The 22,268-nt window shown below is 50.7% G+C and overlaps 1 protein-coding gene across 1 annotated transcript in view; it reads left to right on the top strand.

The window, feature by feature from the left end:
* Nucleotides 1-9,257: 9,257 nt before the first annotated feature.
* The window catches only part of SLC6A5 (solute carrier family 6 member 5), a gene marked incomplete at its 3' end in the record, with an annotated part of 46,890 nt that continues 33,879 nt past the window's right edge, over nt 9,258-22,268 (top strand). Inside the window, exons 1-4 of the mRNA XM_080815836.1 lie at nt 9,258-9,788; nt 12,548-12,686; nt 15,424-15,555; nt 15,896-16,069. Of these exons, the coding sequence (XP_080671962.1) occupies nt 9,273-9,788; nt 12,548-12,686; nt 15,424-15,555; nt 15,896-16,069 (961 nt within the window). The 5' untranslated portion in view covers nt 9,258-9,272. The remainder of the gene's footprint in view (nt 9,789-12,547; nt 12,687-15,423; nt 15,556-15,895; nt 16,070-22,268) is intronic.

Raw genomic sequence — 22,268 nt, 5'->3', positions numbered from 1 at the left:
CTAATGAACATTTATTGATTTTATAATGAGAAAAACAAAATAAAAAACTAATTAAAATACAAAATTATATGTTTTAGAGAAGACAGGTGACATATAAGAAATCAGGAAGCTATTCTATGATTTTTAAGGCACTCATTCAAAAACACTGAGGGCCTTCAGCATGTCAGTACAAGTAGAAATACAGGGCTTTTAAAAAATCAAGCCCATCTGCCTTTGACGTGTTCACAATTTAGAAAGGCACTGTAATAGAATTTTCTGCAATGATGGAAATGTCCTCTGCACTGTCCAGTGCAAGTAGCTATTGGGTACTAAGAACGTAGTTAATGTGACTGAAGAATGGAATTTTACACTTTATTTTATTTTCATTTAATTTTAATTTAAACAGAAGTAGCCACAGGTGGCTAGTGTCTTTCCTGCATGAAAATGATTAGAATGCACCAAGTGCTAGAGAAGCACACACGATGGAGATACTAACTCTGCTCACTAAAAGCCTCTGAGAGGAGATAGGTTTTGGGCAGTGGGTCTAAAGGTATAGTTAGGAATTCACTCTGGAGGGAGAACATTTTGGGCAAAGGACACTGCAGATGCAGAGGCATAGACATGACGAGGCCTGGAACTTTTAAGAAAGAAAAAAAAAAAAAAGTCACCAGGCAAAGATCATGTCCCATCAAGAAAGATAAGGAGGGAGCATCTGGGAGGCTCAGGCATCCATCTTCAGCTCTGGTCATGATCGCTCTGGTCGTGATGGCTCAGGTCACGATCTGGTGCTGCCCTGGCTCAGCAGGGAACCTGCTTCTCCCTCTCTCTCTGCACTAGCCCCTGCCCTACCTCCCTGCTCCTGCTCTTTCAAATACATAAATAAAATCTTTTTTTTTTTTAAAGGAAAGATAGGGAGAGTAATACCTAGACAGCTATCCAGTAATATTAGATCTACAGAAAGGAATCATTTTGTTACTTGTTTAGGGGAATAATAGTGCCACAATTCAGGTAGTAACTTTCAAACCCACTAAAACCTGATTTCTCAAGATAGAAGGAGCTCTTTGTCCAAGCCAAACACTATTCTAGAAGTTTTCATGTACTTTATCTCATTTAATCACCAAAGAAACCCCATTTTACTGAAAAGGAGAACAAGGCTCACAAAATAAGTAACCACTGGAGAACACACAGCTAGTTAAGTGGCTGAATGTGGATTCAAACTCTTGACTTAGGTCTAATTTTAAATTACCATAAAAAGATCAACATCTATAAATATATCATGTTATTCCTATCCAGGAACACCTTGAGACTGAAAATAGAAACAAAATAGAAACACTCTGAAACAGAATGCAGACCTGAAGAGATTATGTTAAAAGATTTCACGGTTCATTTCTATACTCTAATGATGATATCCCAGGAGACAACTACCATCATAATAAATTAACACTGGGCTGTCTTTCAAAGATCGTAGACTGAGTTGCCATTGTTTGATATGGTCTTGTCCTATACTGAGTGCTGCAGATTATTAGAACCAGCAGTACCAAATTTGGTGCCAATGTCCATAGCCCCTTAGACCCAATTTACAAGGGTACCACCAAGTGACAAAATCATAAGTCCCAAAACTTACCTGTGTTACCTACTGGTATAAAGAGTCTTGAATTTTCAAAGTCCCGTGTCCTGGACCATTATCTTGACCACTGTGTCTTTCTGAACTTCGTTCAGATTCAACTCAATAGCCTTGGTTAACTCCATCAACTGCTTTTATAGTGATTCTTCCCAACATCTGTTCTGCTCTACTTGTGGGAATTCCTGCTAGGTCTGCGTGACTTTGAACTCTTTTTTTTTTTTTTTTTTTTTTAAATTTCACTAACTAGGACAACAACAGAAGGCCAGGGGAAAAGGAACATTCAAGAGAAAACAGAGAATCATCTTTACTAACACTGTAGACATAAAACAACAATTTTCTTGCACTTGGTATCTTAGAAATCTCTTATTTCCAATAATGAATATATTTGAGACTTGACCTCTGTTACATGGTATTTTCCATTTTGGGGAAATTTGAGCAGATGGATAAACAGGGAAGAATGTGAACTTGGAAGGAGAACACTCATCAGTTAATCAAACATACACAACTTGTAAAGCAGGACTACTTGAAGAATGATGAGAATAAGGAGCAGAGGAAAGAAGTAAATATGTTGTTTACCAGAAAGCATCGATATTGTCATTATGGAAGAATTAGAAACTGGAAATTCTCAGTGTCGTGTAATTTTAGTTTATTTCATAGTTGAGTGTACGTTACAAAGATGGGGGTGGGAGGCTCACAGCATCCTCGTGTTTTCCACACCATGTCCTCTAGCGGTTCCGGCCCAGCAGAGCTAAGAGATAAAAATGCCAGGACCTTAGAAGGAAGACTAGCCAAATATTAGTGGCTCGGGTTCTTAATTAACTGAATTCTTTTTTCTGAGTTCTGCTCCTCAGAGGAAGACAGTAAAATGGATGGAGGCTGAATACTTTGTAATAGAAGTAGCCTGTTGGGTGAATATCCTCATTAATTAAAGCAGTAGTTTCAAGGGCTGAATTTTTAATATATCATTTGTACCTTTTTTTTTTTTTTACATAAATTGATGACTAGGACAATTACAACCTTTTTTAAAGCTTGGTTTTCCCACTCTTTTTCCTGTTTCTTTGGTTTTTGTTTGTCCTTTTTATGTCTCTCTCTCCTTCCCACTCCACTTATCCCAAAGCACACTGGGTGCCAGTATGTGTGTTTTCACATTGTACTGGATCTCTCTCTGTCTCTCTCACACACACAGTCGGATCATGTTATACACCTTTGAATGCATCTTGCTTTTCTCCCACAACTCCTCATGAAAATCTGTCTGAGCTGACTGTGTGGCTCTAAATCATGCTTTTTAACAGCTGCAAATCATTCCATAGTTTAGCTCTATTATTTATCTAATGTGGATATTTTTTCCCTGGGCTTTTTTTTAATCAACCGTGCTATAATCAACATTCTTGCACTGAGCCATTATTTCCTCCAGTAGATTGCTAGGCGTGGAATTGCCGGAGCAAAGGAGAGCACAGTCCTTTTCTTTCTCTCTCCCTTTAAAAGAATAGATGTGAGACTTTGTTTCTAATTTGCAAGTGACCTTGAGCATTCGCTTTTCCTCCTTCGACCTCTGTTTTCTCACTGGTAAGGGAGACATGTGGGACTGTAGATGACCTTGAATGTCCTTTGCAGCTTGTTCTAAACTTATCTACATCTGCGCCTGCGCCCACTGCCCTGTGTTTTGCTGCAGTGAAGTGAGAATCATCCCCACTGCTGACTCAGGAACAAGCGTCCTGCCTGTCTGAGTCTCAGGATTTGGAACCTACATTTTGCATGCAGACTAGTCACTTAGCTGAGCCACTGATTTCCAGCCTTGGACTCTACTGAAATGCCTTGGTGAGGGAAGCTGTCCTTGATTAGTTCGGTTCTCCATGACACCTGAGGTCCAGATGAGAACTGGACAGTAAAGCTCATTACAAATCTCCTACCTTCTGTCTTTTTTCTTGAGATTTACCTTGATCTAAACAAAAGGTGTCTCCGGAGAACGGTCACAGCACCTCTGTGTTTGGGTACCTTTTCAGGATGCTCCCAGTTTTCCTTTAATGAAGATAAATACTTGATTATTGCACGACCAAACCAATGAATGAGAAGGGAAAATGTTGCAAAAATGATTATCTGCTTTGTAAGGCTTTCTACTCTGCGCATGTCTACCCATTTTAAACCTATTGGACTAGGGAGAAGGAACTGTTTTATTTGCTAAATCTGATGGACTTTGAACAGATAATTTTTCCAGCCTGAGTAATAACAATTGCTTATGGATAGCAAACCAGGTGGCTGACCCTTCTAGGCACTTCACATGCCTACTCTCACTTAATCCTCAAACAACCCTTGAGTTAGGTTAATACTCTCATCATCCTCATTTTACAGATGGAGAATTCACCCTCAAGGTCACAAAGGCTGGGCGGTGGCGAAGTCTGTCTACGGAATCCATATTCATAGCACAAAACAACACTGCAGTGGAACTGGACAGTACTGGGCAAGTGGGACAAAAATACGGCAGGGCTTCTTAACTCTCTCATCAGTGACACCTGAAACCCACACTGAGCCTCTGCATCTACTGTCTATAGAGGTTCAAGGTGTTTACACCCAAATCACCCAAACGCCAGCATCCCAAGTGGTGGGGTGGACCGGAGTCAACACAGATCTGGACTCAAGTCATAGCTCTGCCCGCTGGCCCTAGGCAAGTTTCTTCCCCTTCCTCTCAAACTAGCCCCTCCGCTCTTTCTCACCTGCTCTCCCGAGGAGGAGAGGAGGCTGGTACCGCCAGCGCCTGCTAACCCCAGAGCGGGCGCTGGTAAAACCCCCGACTCCTCTCCCTCCTGTCTGCTTCCCTCGTGGGGTGGAGTGTAGCATCCTGAACGCGACGGGCCGCACTCCAGGCCTTCTCCTGCCTGGGTTCCAGTTTTCCCCCCGTGTCGTGGCACAAACACCGGACCGGGACGGCCCCTTCTTCAGTAGACGCCACCCTCTCCCCCCACAAATGCCGTATAGACCCGGATTTTCACAAAATAGCTCTTTATTTGCTTATCTGCAGGGAGCGGGGGGCAAAGTGATCGAGGGCGAAATCAATTACTATTTTTCATCTTTGACAAAGTAATTAAGGCCGTAGTGACTGGTTAATTCCGACCGAATGGCTACGCGGTGATGGATGCGGATTTACGGCCTCTTTGACGGCGGCGCGCGGGCCAGATTATCACTCCAAACAGGCGCCGCGGAGGGCGGGGGCGGAGGCCCGAGTCCGCAGGACTGGCACCTTTTATTCTAATTCTTTTTTTTAATACTGCGGCTCCGTCCCGGCCCTGCCCAAGCGCGGACACCCAGCCGCACACCCGACGAGCTGCCCCGGGCTTTCAGCCTCGCCACGCTCGCTCCCTCCCGCCCTCGCACGCCCCCAGCCTGCCGCCCGCCGGGCCCGACACCCCGCCTTCGCGCCGGCTTCACAGCGACCCCTCTTGGCCTCCCCGCCCCAGACCCTCCCTCCACTCGGCACGCAGCCCCTCCTTTCTAGAATCTTGCGGCTGGGAGTGGCGAGGAGTGGGAAGCTCAAGCAGCGTCTCCAACCCCCCCCCCCCCGCAGCCTTCCCTGCGCGTCAACCGCCTCGGAAGGGCCCGACTCGTGACGGGCGCTACGCGGGAACCCAAGTGCGCATTTGGCCGGGGAGGGCCCGCTGGCGACTCGTCAGGCCTGGGGGCTGAGCGGGGGCGGGAGCGTCACTTGTGCCCGGGGCCGCAGTACTCCCGGGTCCCGCCCCAGCCTGGGACGTCAGTGCGCCCCGGAACGTCGGGGTGCAAGTGGACGCGCCACCCGCTCCCACGCACGGCGGGGGCGGTTCAGGTGCACGTAGAAAGGCCAGAGCCTTTCCAAGTCGTGACTGCCCGCGGAGGAAGTCTGTCCCGGGCCTGCAGCGGGAGGGGGGGGGGCGGCGGCAGGGGGGAGGACGGGGGAGACCTACCCGACCCAGGCTGTCAAGCCTGCCCCTTACCCGTCTGGCATCTTGGTTTGGCTCCTTGGAAAGTGGGGTCTGTTTCGGAAGAAGCTCCAACAAGACTCCCTCGGCTTTCCCCGGGGCTCCCAGAGTCTAGGGTGTTTCCTAGCGCCCACCGAGGCAGAAACACGCGCTCCTGCGGGCTTTTGGGCCCCGCCTGGTCTGTTGACCCTCCTACTGCCAGAGCCCAGCATAGTCCCACCCGGGTCTTCCTTACTCCTCCTCCCCGACCTCGCCTGGTTTCCTGAGGAGCGCGCCTCCAAAGAGAGGGCGATTGGGTCCCCGCGACGTCCCTGTAGGAGGGGTGGGGGGAGATTCCCGGGGTGCGAATGAGACTTTCTAAACCAGTTTCCCGAGCTTCTCAAAGGTTGTTGCCAAAGCTAAATGTAATAATTCATGGAAAGCTCTTGCACAACGGTTCAATATTGAGAGCTTAATAAACGTTAACTCCAAACTACAATAAAAAGCGACCTCAAACCCGGCAAGCAAGGCGACTCTTAAGGAAGGCTTTATCAGGGAACCTATGCTCGTTCCATCCTAGTGCGGACCGTGGGTCCCAGCTGGTTGCCCTCGGAATGACCAGGCGGGCTAGCCAGTGAACCGCGGCACCGCAGCGCTCTCGAGCAGGTCGAAAGGAGGCGGGAGGGGCCTCCGCAGCGCCCCGGGCGCTCACCGCAATCTGCCGCCGCAGCCTCCCCCTGAGGCCTCCGCGGCATTGTCCTACTGCCGCGTGAGGAGGGCCCAGCCGAGTGCGACGGAGCCGACCCCGAAGCGGTGGGGCGGGCTGCGGATGGCAGGGAAGAGACTGAGGGCCTTCCTAGACTCCCAACCCCCGAGGCCAGGGGTTCCCCCAAGGAGGCCGGCCAGAAAGGAGAGAGGGGAAGCGTTTTATTACGAATCCCCTTTTAGTCGTCTTTGTAAAGGTGTCTTCCCTTTCTTCTGATCATAGCCATTGCTTTGCACTAACAGGAAAGCCCATCTTTTTATCTTTAGGGCCACCCCTCGCTCCCGCCACAGTACGGTAGATCATCCTATCCTCCCGTGGCTTCCCGGTTGCCCAGCCGTGCTGCCTGGTTGCCCAGCCGTGCTGCCTGGTTGCCCAGCTGTGCTGCCTGGTTGCTGGAGATCGCGATTTGAAGCATCTCGCAGACCTTGCACTTCCACAAGCCGGCTGTGGTGGGGTTTTATTGAGGGGCTATGAATAAAGAATGGGTGTCTTTTGACTTTGAAAGTGACCTAAGAACGAAGTCGCTGTTGAAAATAATTTCCTCTTTATTTCTCGAAAGTATTTTCAGAGGAGCCTAAAAAATACAACGAGAACAATCATAATTTTACCCAGAATGTCTTTTGTGTTACTAGAGATAAAATAGGAAGGCAGGGGCGCCTGGGTAGCTCAATCGTTAAACGTGTGCCTTGGGCTGAAGTCATGGTCCCAGGGTCCTGGGATCTGGCCCAGAGTCGGGCTCCCTGGGAACCTGCTTCTCTCTCCCTCTCCCACTCCTCCTGCTTGTGTTCCCTGTCTAGCTGTCTCTCTCTGTGTCAAATAAATAAAATCTTTTTTTTTTTAAATAGGAAGGCAAATATTAGACCTCAGTTTGTAAGCGAAACCCCTAGTTTTCTGGGCGGGCTGTCTAACAGCCCTCTAGCACTGGTTGTCTCCTAGGGTAAGGCCGTGAGGATCTGAAGTCCGCATACATGCAGGCAGGTACATCTTTATAAATGAAGGACGAGTGAGCACCAGCCATTCCAGAGCTGTGGTGCTACGTGCAGACCCTCGATCTCTGGGTAATATTGTGGAATCCGCCGCCTGCAGATCAGAGAGGCAGCTGTGGGATCTAGAGGAAGAGAAAGATGGAAACATGACAGTGATTTAATTCCTTCCCCCTCTCCCACCTCATAGCCCAATCCGCTCTGTTGGCGGCTGCGCCTCGCCTTGGGTGCAGTGGGACGTGTCCCTCCCATGTTTCCCTTAATTAGGAGGAGGCAAACTTCTGTCATCCCCTCCCGCCGGCTTCGGTTTAGTAATCAGACCCACATGAGTCACGCCAAACACGCAGCCCCCTCCCGCCGGAGGGACAACTGGCCAGCGTACTCTCGGCTGTTGTCCCTTTAAAACTCGAATCCAAGGGGGTAATGATTTATCAAACTTGTGTTATCAAGAAAATGTCAAACGAAGGGCACCTTGCTTTGCACTGACGCAAACCTGGCCTTTCCCAAGGAGATATAGAAAGCGCCTCTCTTGCTGGAGTCAAACCCAGTCTTGTCAATAGCTGGTTTCACTCTCTACCGGTTCAATCTGTTGCCCGTGTCAGACATGGTGAGTGTTTGCTTTTGTTCTTTTAAGAGAAGAGGGAGCTGCGGGTGGAGGGAGGGCAGATTCGTTTAGAATACTTCTTTTTGAAGTGTTCTGTGCATTTTGGAAGAGGAAGGGAGGGCAGTTCTCACAGCTGTAGGTATTTTGTTTTTGCGAGCATCACTTGAGGTCGGAAAGAGTTTCCTGAAGCTGTGGAGGTTGGAGAGATCTCTTAACTGGGATCCTGGGCACTGTCCTCGGTGCTGAAAGCCAGGTGCCGGTACTGAGGCTAGGCGCTCCGAGTCCTAGAGGCTATTGAGATAAGAGCGCTTGGTGGAGCCACGGTACTTAGATCTGGTGCAAATTAATGAGTTCTGTTCTGTGCATTTATGAAAGATGGTTAGATGAGATGTGTGCTGTTGAGGTGAAGGTTATATGACCATTCTTACAGTATAGTAGTAAATATTAGTGCTAATTTTTAGGGAGCCCTGAAAGATAACAGGAGGAAAGGAAGCAGACAGAAAAAGCACCGCAGGCATTTCTCTTCATTTGAAACTCAATTGAGAAAAAGCAAATGAAAATTAGTCCTGAGTTTTGGCCCCCAAGCAGGTGTAGGGGCATGAAGGACATTAGACTCCTGTGATTAGTTATTGGAGGGAGAAGGAGAATCCAAAAACTTTGCATGTTGTTTTACATATCTGGGAATCTGGAAGTGTGTAGGTTGTGAAAGATAACAAACCTGGTTACTATCTTGTGTTTTACATCTGGTTTATTATGGTGATTGTGGGGTTGTTTTTGTTGTGTTGATTGCAGCCCTTACCCCTACCTTTGCTACCTGGAGGGTAGGGATGGTGCGCTGGGATTTGCACAACTGATTTGGCCTGAAAACCCCGCTGGTGCCAGGGCATCAGCTTTGTGGCCACAGCTTGCCTAGTGCTAAAAAAAAAAAAAAAAGGCAATGTGCATTATTGAATGACAAAGGAAATGGGGCGGAAAATTAAAGAATCTTTCTACAATGGTGATGGGGAGGTGGGCACCTACAGCCGTGATGTGAAATCCAAAGAGAGCAGGGAGCTCATGGCTGTAGGGTTATTTCCACCCTCCTCTTCTCCCCCACTCCAAAAAAAAAAAAAAATTCTATTTCCTTAGTTTTCCCACCATCAAGGAGAGGAATAGTAACCGCTTTATGCCATCTGGTTATTGCCAAGGCGGGCAAATTGAGAAATACGGTTTTTCTTGGAGAGGGGAAAAAAAAATTCAGATTCCAGTTTATTCCGTAGATAATGTGTCTGGACCTGAGTGGTGAACGTCTTTATATGCAGGTACAGGTATTTTTAAAGCAGCCGTGACTTTGTGTGTGTGCACGAACTTCACATTGTATTTGCAGGATTGCGGTGCTCCCAAAGAAATGAACACACAACCAGCCAACGACCTGGGGGCAGCGATGGCGGTGGGCCACCGCGATGGCCCGTGCGCGCCCAGGACGAGCCCGGAGCAGGAGCTTCCCGCTGCCGCCGCCGCGCCAACGCCGCGTGTGCCCAGGTCCGCTTCCACGGGCGCCCAAACTTTCCAGTCCCCTGACGCGCGAGCCTGCGAGACCGAGCGGCCGGGAGTGGGGGCTTGCAAACTCAGTAGCCCGCGGGCGCCGGCGGCCTCCGCAGCTCTGAGGGACTTGAACCAGGCGCGCAGCGCGCAGGCCGCCGCTCCTTCTGGGGCCGCCGGGCCCGGCAACGCTCTTCATTGTAAGATTCCGGCCCTGCGCGGCCCCGAGGGGGATGCTAACGTGAGTGTGGGCAAGGGCACCCTGGAGCGGAACAATACCCCGGCTGTGGGCTGGGTGAATATGAGCCAGAGCACCGTGGTGCTGGGCACGGATGGAATCACGTCCGTACTCCCGGGCAGCGTGGCCACCGCTGTCGCCCAGGTAAGCAGGTCGCGCTCAGCCCGCGCCGCCTCCTGCTCCCTAGGCGTGCGAGGCGAGCCGGGCTGTGGCGGGTGCACGTGTGCTGATGGGGAGACCGGTTGCCAGTGCCGGGTAATGGATGCGGGAGGCAGCTTTGGGGCTTCGGAAGCTCGCACTGCGCTGGGGTCCCCAGTTCAGGGCGTGAGGGCCGTAGTGACCCAGCCAGAGAGATCGAGAACTCAGGAGCTGCCACTACCTGTCCCTCCCCATTCTCAGTAGTCTCAGACACTGGGGTGCAGCTTCGTTAAGCAGTTGAGGCAGATAGGTTTATGAAAACAGGACTCCCCCTTTTGACTATGACTGAGTTTTTTTTAAATGTTTTTCCTTAATTAAAAAAAATTTAAAAGGGGCACCTGGGTGGCTCAGTCAGTTGAGCCTCCGGCTGGATCTCAGCGTAGGGTCCTGAGTTCAAGCCCCACGAGTTGGGCTCCACGCTGGCCAGAGCCTACTTTTAAAAATAAAAATTTAAAAACAAATGAATACCGAGGAACACAGCCCCCATATCGCGCCCCCCCCCCACGGCGGGAATAACAGTTTAAGTACCACAGCCTTTTCACTTAGAGTTACCAGTTATCACATGAGAACTCACTGATTGATGAGAGGTGGGTTTACATGAACCTGCTTCTGAAGCTTAAGCTTCAGGACCCTTCCCAAACCCAGTACCTTACTTCGTTATCATAACCTTGTATATTTTGGTGTTCTTATTTTAAGGGGAAATCTCTCAATTGAGTAAGTTCCATGCCCCACAAACCTGGACCTGGATTTGATCCTTTATGCTCAACCAGAGGCATGAAAAATCCACAAAGCAAATCCCAATCCTGGGTTAGGGATAAAACAGCTAATACTGGTTACTATTACCCTCTCTCTTGTGGGCTCTTGTCTTCTTCCATTTCCCTCCCATCCCCCTCCTTCCTCTGATCTCTTCCCTCCTCAGTCCTGTCTCACCTATTTTAGCTCTTCCCTTCCCACCCCCAGTCTTCCTGCAGTCTCCTCCCCTTCCCTGGGCTTGGGGGCTAGGCATGCATCCCGTGGTGGGTGCCTGAATAGAGACATCTGCCTGCGTGAGATTTCAGGTTTATACAGCGCTTGTGTTCATGGTCATTCTAATGTTTGTACACACACACGCACACACACACACTCATCCACAGGCTCACACTGCAGGAGCCCAGATGTTAGAATAAGAACTAGAAATGAACGTACACTGGGGCTTTCCCACTTGCCTCTGTTTTTGGAGTCCACTTCTGGAGTGTTTGTCTGTATATATTAGCTGCCTCTGACAGCATGTGCCCAATAGTGTGACCCCAGGTGGAGGCAGAAAATTGTTTCAGATGCCTTGCTTAACCTCCGCACTGCGGCAAAAGCAGCTGGAACTCCCACCCCTTTAGCTGGGGAAGAAAGGGATGGTGGGTGGGGCGGGAGGTGGTGTGCCTGGGAGAGGAGTGGGGGGGGGTATGTTGCGGATGTTCAGAGCAGATGAAGCCTGGCATTTGCCTATCTTCATCTCTGCCCATTTTTCTGTTCTTGCCTTTCTGACACCTACGTTGGCCCTCCTCTCTTCCAGAGACTTCCTCCTGTCCTGATAGCTTCTTTACCGCCCACAACCTGTGTCACAGTATGAGACCTACCAGGTTGCTAGAATAGGAAATGAAGTATGACTGAGGAGGCAGAAGCCAGGCGGTGACTTGGGTCCCTGGAACCTTTGTGTGGTGTCCAGGTGTCCCGAGCATTTTGAATTTATTTGAGGTGGCTTCACCTCCGTCCTTTGGTGCTTAGTAGTGAGGCATTTCAGAACGAGGTACTGCCCCTAAGAGAGCATCTTAGGGTGAATTTGGAGAGGTGAGCCTCAAAGGTCCATAGATTGCTGGAGCTGGAAAGTGCCTCAGGGGATAGTTATCCTGAGCCCCTCGTTTTTCAGGTGGGGGCACAGAGGCTCAGAGAGAGCAAGTGGCTTGCCTGGGATTATCCATTGGTAAAGTTTAGACCAGAACTCAAGGCTTAGGATGTCCTGTCTCTTACCATATCTACCTTCTCTGTCCTTCCTCTTGTTTCACACCCACATCTCCCTCCTGCCTGTTCACCTTTCCCTGGTGTTGAGAGGTGACCCCCTTGAATTAGCGTATGAGACAGGTTCTGCCTATAGGCTTTGGCAGAGAACGTGAGGCAGGGGCTCTGGCTGGCTTTGGGCATCGCAGCTCTATTTCTGGACTAGCAGACTCCAGAGGGAGAAAGGGCTGAGGAAGTCGTGTGTTGAGGGTTTGGGGGAGGGAGGGGGTTGGTTAGGGATCTGCTTGCTGGGCATTCTAGGCATGATATTGGGGGGCTGCTTGCCAATTGAACTCTTGGTCAGGGGTTGGGGATGGAGGGACCTGCTTGCAACCAACCAACAGGTTCAGGGTTTGGGGAAAGTTGCTTGCTGGTGTGCCCTGACTGCAGGATTTGGGAAGGAGGGGTTTAGGGGTCTGTTGAAGAGGAATCTTCACATCCGAATCGGGAGCCTGCTTGCTGGAAGGCTCTCAGTGCAGGGTTGAGGGGTGAGGGCCCTGCTTGGAGATGCATCTTCTCTTCCAAATTGGGGTCCTGCTTGCCAATGCATCCTCGGTTGGAAAATGGGGGCCTGCTTGCCGGGAAAGACCCTTAGCAGGGGGGAGGGGCGGAATGGGGCCTGCTTGCGACGGACCCTCCCGGGGCTGTTATCCGACTATGTGCTTTTCCGCCCCCAGGAGGACGAGCAAGGGGATGAGAATAAGGCCCGAGGGAACTGGTCCAGCAAACTGGACTTCATCCTGTCCATGGTGGGGTATGCAGTGGGGCTGGGCAATGTCTGGAGGTTTCCCTACCTGGCCTTCCAGAACGGGGGAGGTACGGCTTTTCCGGTCTTTCCGCCTGCGGCGCGGCGGGGCGGGCACCTGCGGGTTGGGGAGGCGCGCAGAGCCCTGGGAGGGGGCTGGGAGGGGAGGCTTCCAGCAGCCTCCTCACGCTCCAGCCCCATCCCCAGTAGGCATCAGTGCTGAGCCAGAGGGCAGGAGGCACTGTAACTGGTTGGCACTGGATGCAGGAGGCTTTTATCAGGAGACTCAGGGGAGAGGTGGGCCTCCCTGATCCCCCACTGAACCAGCCGGCCGGACTGGGTCCCCAGCCAAGTGGGCATTGACAGAGGGGAGTTCAAACTCTAATTTAGCTGACGAACATTCTGGTAGCAGCACACTTTATGTACCTAAACAGCAGTAGCTGTGTGGTCCTGGACACCAAATTAAGGACGGTTTAAGATTATAACCTGGAAATCTGAACCTACCTGGGAGACTTTGGGAAGGGGTACTTGAGTCACGCAGAATGCAGACTGTGAGTGGAACACACGGCGTGAGTGGAGAGAAGCCGGGGCTTGTACTCTCAAAAACCTCTCAGAAAAATTTTTTTAAAAAAATTTTAAAAAAGTTTTTTTTAAACCCTCTCAGAAGTATCCCCACAGATACACCCTCTTGGGCACGTGTGGGGCAGATTTTGACTTTAGCCAAATTAGCAAAACCAGTTTCCGTTTCATTGGTTTTCACTGGGTGGAAGTAGCTGCTTTTAAAGGAAAACCATTTCAGAAATGGTAAAGATGCCAGTTAGGCACATGCCAGCTCAGCTCAGTCCGCTAGAATCCCCTGTACGTCTTGTGTGCCCACCAAGGAGGAGGGACCCAGCACGTTCCGGGTCCTTTTTGTTTGCCCTCGCCACCCTGAAGCCACTTAACCAGTGGCTTGCCCGCCCCACACACTGCCCAAACTGACAAGTTCCCATCTCGGAATAGGAATTTGCAACCTAGACTCCCTCCCAGGACCAAAGAGACCCTCACGCCCGCCCCCAGGTTAGGATTTTTGTATTTTGTTTTCTCTTGGGTGGGCTCCAGACAGGAGACAGGTGCTTCCCTTCCCCATGGGTGATTAAAATAGAAAAACATGCCTTCTCCCCTCCAATTCCAAATAAGGACGCACTGACAAGTCCTTAGGAGGACTGTGGACCCTTTGCAATCAGAGATGCCCTAGAAACAGAAGAACGTGTGCTGACCACACAAACCTAGGCCCCCTAGCTGGGTTTCCACTTGGTTTTCTGCAGGAGTCCCAGCCCAGGGTGCAGGAATTGGGCTGGAGATGCTATACTAAGGTTTCCATTGACAGGGAGCAGCTGGGTGCCGCAAGATGGGCCTAGGGAGGGAGTTTCAGCCGGGGGAGGCGAAACTGCTCCAGTTTTGCCCTCCACTCTGTCCCTGCCCCCGCCCCTGATCGCCTTTGTCTGCTTCAGGGGTTCCAGGAGCTCCTTGTGGAGCCAGGCACAGGGAGGGGGAGGCAGACTCCTCCCCACCCCCTACCCCCCACTGCAGCTCTGGCAACCCCCTCCCGGCCCTCAGCACTGGAGAGATCCCCTTGCCTCCTCCTTCTCAGGAACAGAAGAGAAGGATTGCATAATCCACATCTTTCTCAAAAACCCCACCAGGAGAGGCTAGAGCAGGATCCCTGGTTTTAGTTTCCATCCGTTTGAGGACACTGCTGGACCTTCCCTGCCTGGAGAGGCCTGGGCAGGGGTCCTTCTGCCAGACAGGAAGTTGGAAAGAATAGACCGGAAAAAAATCAGCTTCCCTTCCCTGGAGCACAGCATTCTGGGCTCTGGCATCCCTGATGTCCAAATTGGCTCTGACCCATGCAACAGTCTTCCTGGTCCAATCTTTTCAGAGATCATGGGTGTTTCCCACAGCCTTCCCAAACAACCTACAAGAATCGTTGAAGGGAAAAGAGCCCCAGAGAACCTCACGCGGTCTGTGGAGGCCTCCCGACTGCTACTGTCCTGGTTGGGGATGGGAGGTGTTCCAGGAAATTAAGAGATGAAGAGTTGACAACCTCAGGAAGCTAGATAAGATAAGACATCAAGTCTAGATAAGACACCAAATAAATATTGTGAAGTGCTCAGTGCCTGGGGAAGTGACTGTGGGAGGATGGAGGAAGGAGGCTTCTTGGAGGAGGAAGCATTGGAGTTGACCTTGAAGACAGAAGGGACTTTTTATGTGGGGAAGGACGTTGAGAATTGCTGGTGGCTGTAGTGGTGGGGAGAGGGATATTCTAGCCACTTGTCTGGCAGAGCAGACCCAGGACCCACAGCCAGGAGGTGTGCTGGTAACTCGGGTTATTGCACAGAAGGGCTCTTGGAATCTACCTTAGTAGATGTTAGGTCCTCAGAGGGTAGAGATGCCCAGAAGATTTCACCAAACCTCACTCCAGTATTGAGTCAAAGGTGTGGATTTGTTGCATGCTGGAAGAGCTTAATTTGGGGACATTGAAATGCTATAATAAGAAAAGAAAAGAAGAGAAAAGAATAAAACCCAATAGCACACAACCCCTAGTCACCCATCCAGGGGGGAATTGGAAAGAGGAGTGTGTTTGCGGGGTACTCTCGCATTTTGTAGAGGAGGGCGATTAAATGTCCCGGGGTGCCTTTGGCTGAGCTGGAATATCAAAAGTTTCCTGGAAAATGAGGGTGAGCCAGCTCCCACCGCAGAGGGCAAATGTGGTCCAAGCCAGCCTTGGTCTCCCAGGGCTCTCACTTGCTGCTCTCTCTTCCCAAGGTGCTTTCCTCATTCCCTACCTGATGATGCTGGCTCTGGCCGGGTTACCCATCTTCTTCCTAGAAGTGTCACTGGGCCAGTTTGCCAGCCAGGGGCCAGTGTCTGTGTGGAAGGCCATCCCAGCCCTACAAGGTGAGTCTACCCTGCCTTCCCGCCTCCTCCACCCTATCATGCTCTCTCTGGCACCACGTGGCCTCCAGGAAGGCCATCTGCTTTTGTGAACAGTAAAATTGATGGTTTCCTTTATTTGATCAATTCCACCTCTGAGACCCTCTGGAAAGTGACCTAAGATTGCCTCTGGCATTGTTCTGTTCCCAGGAGAATGCCTCAATGTTCTTGATAGAGTTTCCTCCACTGTTCGTGTATCCGTGTGTAAAAGAGAGCCACCACCTAGCTGTCCACCCTGCGCCCAACTGTTAGAATTCCCTAGGATCGGGGTTGGAATAAATCCCTGGAAATTTTGCTTCCGCAGGCTGTGGCATCGCAATGCTGATCATCTCCGTCCTAATAGCCATATACTACAATGTGATCATTTGCTACACACTTTTCTACCTGTTTGCCTCCTTTGTGTCTGTGCTGCCCTGGGGCTCCTGCAACAACCCTTGGAACACACCAGAATGCAAAGATAAAACCAAACTTTTATTAGGTAAGTTCGGATATACCTACCTTAAGTGGTGGGCACAGAGAGTAAAACAAACAACCACATATTCTTCATTCTCACATTTTTAAAAAAACTATATTTTATTTATTTACTTGACGGAATGTGTGAAAGAGAGGAAACACAAGCAGGGGGAGGGGGAGAGGGAGAGGGAGAAGCAGGCTCCCCAGTGAGCAGGGACCCCTACTGGGGACCAGACCCCAGGACCCTGGGATCATGACCTGAGCCAAAGGCAGACGAGATGCTTAACCGACTGAGCCACTCAGGCGCCCCTAATTCTAACATTTCAAGAGCTCATGGCTCAGAGGAGGAGTAATCAAACTTCGCTTGCTCATGGCTAATGGGTGTTAAAAATGCAGATTAACAGGCCCACCAGAGAGTCTGATACAGCAGATTTGGGTGGGGTTGGGAAATTGGCATCTTAGGAAGGTCTGCAGGCAATTCGGTTTGTTTGCAGGGGACAAGTCGAAAGCGATGGGGTCTGAGTCATGTGATCCTGGGTCCACCCTTGACAAAACTCTGCTCAGTGCATGAGGTATCTATAAGGACAGATGTTCGACCCAAAGACCTCTGACAGAAATGTGGATAATGCAGTACCTAAAATGGGGATGTCGGTCTGCCTGGGTAGCCAGGGAGAGTTCCTGAAGGTCCTCTTCAGACCTGAAGTCCCCTGGGACTTGAAGGCTTGTGGGGAGCTTTCCGCTTTCTGGGTCTAAGACAAAAAAAAGTGAGGAGGAGCCAGGCAGACTTGTGGGCCAGACCCTCCGGTCTAAATGACCTCCCTGCCCCTGACAGGACGTGGGTCTGGGTCAGGTAACTTCGCTCTCTGCATCTGTACTTTTGTCTTTAGTCAAGTAGAAATAATAATATTCTTTATTCTTTATCTTTACCTCACGGGATTGGTGTCAGGCAACAAGAAACAAATGGCACGGGAGCCCTCCAGAAATCGAGGTGCCTCGGCCGCCTTTGGTCTCCGGTCATTTCAGAGGGGGCGTCAGTAAGCAAGCCGTTCCTTGTCTTCCCAGCAGCTCGGTTATTCCCTGTTATTACCTCAGTCTGCACTGAGGTCAGACTCCAGTGATGTCTAGCTGGTGGGCTCCTGGCTCCTGCGCCCCTACAGCCAGCTCACTGCAGAGCTGGGGGGTTCTTCAACCCTTCGAGTGTGTTACGAGAGAAAGATGAATTTTTCCTTCCTACACCCCCAGGGAGATGCACAAACCTAAAGGCCCTAACGTACACTGGCGTGTTTTTACACACGGGCATGTACATGCTCGCCGTGACTACCTGCACCTAGATTGGGTTGGTTTTTTTTTTTTTTTTTTTTAGATTTTATTTATTTTTGAGGGAGAGGGAGAGAGAGCGCACAAACGGGGCGGGGAGGGGCAGAGGGCGAGGGGGAAGCAGGCTCCCCACCGAGCAGGGAGCCCACCCACCTGATGCAGGGCTCGATCCCAGGACCCCGAGATCATGACCCGAGCTGAAGGCAGATGCTTAACCCACTGAGCCACCCAAGCGTGCAGAGGTTTTGAATACGAGCTGAAACTAGAGACTTGTACCCATTCAATTCAAACTGTGTTTACCCAGAAGTGCTCAGGAGTCGGGGGAGCAGGGAGACTTGTGGAGGTTCCCAGGTGTGTGGCTCACTGATGGTATGGCCAAGAGTAAGTGTCCCTTAGACTCTGTGGGCCTCAGTGTTCTTATCTGCACAGTCTCTGTGTCAGTGGGTTCTTGGCTGAGGGCAGCGGTTCTCAGCCCAGGCTGCTGCATATCAGAATCACCCGAGGAACTGACAGATCAAAACGTCACTTAGGTCCACTTCAGACCAATTAAATGGGACAGTTTGGGGATGGAGTCGAGGAATCTGTGGTCTTAAAGTTCCCCGGGGAACTAAAGAACCACCGGGTTGGAGTCTGCCCACACCCCTTCGTTAGGATGCCCCTCACCATTTTTGGACTGGAGGGCCTCACCTTCTTGCCGCAGTTTCTGCCCGCCCAGGGGTCACCTCTGCAAAGCTGCTCTCTGAGACAATGCCGCTTGGTAGCCGTTCGCAGAATCACAACTAACAATGAGCTGCTGGAATGGTTTGCTAGAACATTTCCCAGGCTCTAGGACCTAGATGCAGAAACACCTCAAGGTCGTCTCGGAGCCTTGCTTGTCCTTCCCAGATCCTGCCTGGGAGGGAAGTGAAGTACCTGCTGAAAAAAGGGCGGCTGGCTTGGTTCGGGCTCCGTGGGGAGTTTCCCTCGAGACTTCCATCAGGTACCTCGTGGGACACGGTGATCAGTGTCCTGCAGTGGTCCTCCAGGAGGGAACATAGCTCAGAAACAACATTCTCGTCAGCTGATGATACCCACTGATATTTCTCTAGCACCTTAACACTTACTGACCGTAACCACATCTTACATACCGCCTACCGTGGTAACCCTTTTACTCATGTTTAAGCCCCTGGCTTTGGGGAGTGTCCAGTCTGGCTCACAATAGCCCAGGAAACATTAAAGGCAGAGTGGGGGCATTAGCAGCTGAGCTCCTAGTCGACTGGTACAAACCATAAAAACTATGCAAGCTCTGAGCAGAGAGGAACAATGGACATTTTTCACTCTGGTTATTCCCTGGGAGCACATGGACAGGCTGGATAGATTTTTATCTCATTCTTAGCAAGTGTTTTACATTTTTTGCTTTTTTTTTTTTTTTTTTAAGCAAGATGTCAGTCACCACTCTCTTTGTGCAGCCCCCTCCTTCTGCTCGTCTCTGTGCTCTCTGCAAATGGCCGTGCTCTGTTCCTGGGGCCAGGCTCACCCTTGTGGATGTATTGGTCCTTTAGGGTCCTGGGCTGACTTCAGAAAGGTGATGATGGTCTGACTTGCAGAGACACCAGCCCCGCTGCTCTGATGGACAAGTCAGGAGTTTGGACAGTGGATATTCCAGATTCTTTCCCAAATGGCCATTCTGAGAGAGGCTTGTTTAGGAAATGGGGGAAAAAAAAATCCGTTCCCCTGGGTCAGTGTTCCACTCCAGGCTCAGCCTCTCTCTGTAGCTGCCTTACCAGGAGAGAGCGGGCCACTGGTCTTAGGAGGGAGGGATTGGCTGGCTCGCAGTTAGGACCTTCAGCCATAGCGGGGAGGTGTCTGTCCCATGGCTGGCTCAGCCGGGCTGGGGTCCAGTCGCTCTGGAGGCCCACCTCACCCGTGAGGTGCCAGGGCCCTCTAAACCACCCAGCCCGGGCACTGTCCCTGGGTAGAGGCTGGGGTCCCAGCATATTTCTTAAGTTGTAGGTTATAAGAGACACTGTCTTCCCCAAGAGGACCCAACCCTTCAGGTCTCCATAAGGGAGAATGGCTAACCCGTGCCCGGACAAGGGACACCAGTCACCGTCCTGTGAAATTTAGGAGCTGGCCGCGTCATTTAAGATGGGGACACCATAAATACCATTTCTATTTCTGGAATGGCTTCATTTTCATCAGCACTTTAATTCAGTGATCCTTTTCCCTCCCTTGTCCTTCGTGTGCTTTCATTTGTCAGTGAGAGAGGCCCATTCCACCAGCTTCCGATTTAGCGAGATCCTGATCGCGGGTCTTTGTTCCGCGTTGCGGGCCGCAGCGTGGGGCTGGCACAGCCCGTCATTCCCCCGCCGGCCCACCTGGAGGCGCCGGGAAACACGCTGCCGCCGCCCAGCGGTGGGAAGGGACACTGCAGGAGGCTTGCGGCGGCTGGAAGCCCGCCGCAGTGACGCAGGAGTGGTGTGACCTTGCGCTCCCGCGGCGGGCAGGGATCCGGAGATATCCAGAGCCCAGAGCCGTTATCTAGCGAAGCTGCCCCGCGCGATTCACAGTGGCAGTTCTGGAAGCAAGCGATGTGGCGTTTGCCCGCATGTTAGCGACGTCTTCAGTCTCAGGGGATGGATGCACTTTTTGGCAGGAGGACAGGAAATCACTACCGTGCTTACTTGACAGTGGTAGAGCCCTTTCCGGTCTTCATTCAGATCGCTCCTGGGGAGGCAAATGCTCCCTCTGTAGATACTTGATAGTTATTGGGCCGGAAGCCCTCTGGAACTCTGTCATTTGATTACACTAAAGAAGAGAGTGTTGAATAAGAAGGTATTCTGAGGACATTCAAAGCAGTGGCTCTCCACCCCGGGGAGATTTTTCAGGAAACGTTTGATAATGTTTATAGGTATTGGGGGTTGTCGCATCGCGATGGTGGGGTGCAGGTGGTGGCGGGTGGACGCTCCTGCCATCTAGTGGGCAGAGGGCAGCGGTGCTGTCCCGTGTCCTGCGATGCGCGGGACAGCTCCCCCTGCAGGGAACTCTGGCCCCGAAGTCCGTCGCACCGTGGAAAACCTGGTCTGAGGAACTCATCAGAGGGAAGAGATTCTTTTAAGTGTGGTTTTTTTTTTTTTTTTTAAGATTTTGTTTATTTATTTGACAGAGAGAGATCACAAGTAGGCAGAGAGGCAGGCAGAGAGAGAGGAGGAAGCAGGTTCCCTGCCGAGCAGACAGCCCCATGTGGGGCTGGATCCCAGGGCCCTGGGATCATGACCTGAGCCGAAGACAGAGGCTTTAACCCACTAAGCCACCCAGGCGCCCCATAAGTGTGGTTTTTAACATTTTATCCGATTTAGTGAGATATTCTGGGGGAATGGGTGGGAGGCCATAGGTGATTTGTGGCTGGCCAGTGGCATTGTGGGAGAGGATGCTAAGGGCTAGAGATGCCCACCCCGTAAAAAGATATAACAACGATGACTGAGTTATGGCTAAAACCGATGGAGTCCAAGAGTGCTCTAGGCATTGTGAGAATTATTTTTTCATCCTCGGTGTCACTTACTTTGGCTTTTGCAGCAATTTTGTGACCTAGACACAACTATTATCCAACAGGAGAGGCTTGGACAGATAAAGGAACTCATCTAAACTCTCCAGGCAGAGGAGCCTCGGCACCCATGGTCTTACCCACTTTGTTGTTCCACGGAGGGCATGCACTGGGAGCTCATGTTTCAGACCTGGGGGCCCATGTGCTCTTTTGTTGTCATAGTTCAGTCCATGATACTTAAAAATAATTTGATCTTATTTCCAACGTTTTAAAATGGAGAGGTTTCATGTAGATATGCACGTTTTCTGTGTCTTTTTTCCAGAACACCTGGAAGAGGCATGGCACGGGTTGGCTGGAACATTCTCTGGTCTGCCAGAGTCCCCACCTCCCCTTATTACCCTCTATTTTATGCCTTCATCATTTGTGTCACCAGCCTGCCTTCTGACGCTGTTCGAGTCTATGATCCCTGCTCTCTGCTTCATCTCAGGGTGGCTGAGATCATGGCTCCCAGTGAGAGAATGCTTGTTTGCCTCCTGGTTTTGCTGCATGATCTTAACAAGCATGCTCTTCTCTGTGCCTTCGTTTCTTTATCTGCAGCGTAGACAGGGGCCATACCTACCTCGTAGGGGTGATGGGAGGCCTAAATTAGTTGGTACATATGAAGCACGGTATCTAGTATGCTTCACGTAAGCGTTTGCCATTGTTACTGTTGCTTTTCACTCCTTTGTAAAATAGTATCTTTTAGGATAAAATAGTGTGTTGGTGGACTCTACTTAAACTATCTGTCAAGTGATGAGTTTTTATAAAGCTGTCAGAGAGGCTTGTAATATGGACAGAAAGACTTCAGCTTGTTCCTATTTAAAATGAACATAATAGGGGCGTCTGGGTGGCTTAGTCAGTTGAGCATCTGACTCTCGATTTCAGCTCAAGTCATGATCCCAGGATTGTGAGATTGGGCCCCACCTTGGGCTCCACACTGGGTGTAGAGCCTGCTTAAGATCCTCTCTCCCTCCTCTGTCCCTGCCCCCGCTCTCTCTCTCTCTAAAATAAAGTATTACAGTAATATACACCTGCCAGATCTGATGAGGATCTCATGGGATAAGCATTGTTAGTGTCCATCACACTAAGAGCCACATGGTGAGTCCCCTTTCCCCACCCCAGCCTTGGTCAGGCTTTCTCAACCTTGACGTTCTGCACATTTTCACCGGATAATTCTTGGTGGCGGGGGGCTGTCCTGGGCACTGGAAGATATTTGGTGGCATCAGGGGCCTCTACCCACTAGATGCCAGTAACTGTTCCCCAGAAATGACAACTAAACATGTCTCCAGACATTGCCAAGTGTCCTCTGGGGGACAGCTTTGTCCCCAGCTGAGAAGCACCGTGT

This window comes from Martes martes (genome assembly GCF_963455335.1).
Source record: "Martes martes genome assembly, chromosome: 10".
NCBI classification, from domain to species: domain Eukaryota; kingdom Metazoa; phylum Chordata; class Mammalia; order Carnivora; family Mustelidae; genus Martes; species Martes martes.
This window is presented reverse-complemented; position numbering and strand designations above follow the sequence as displayed.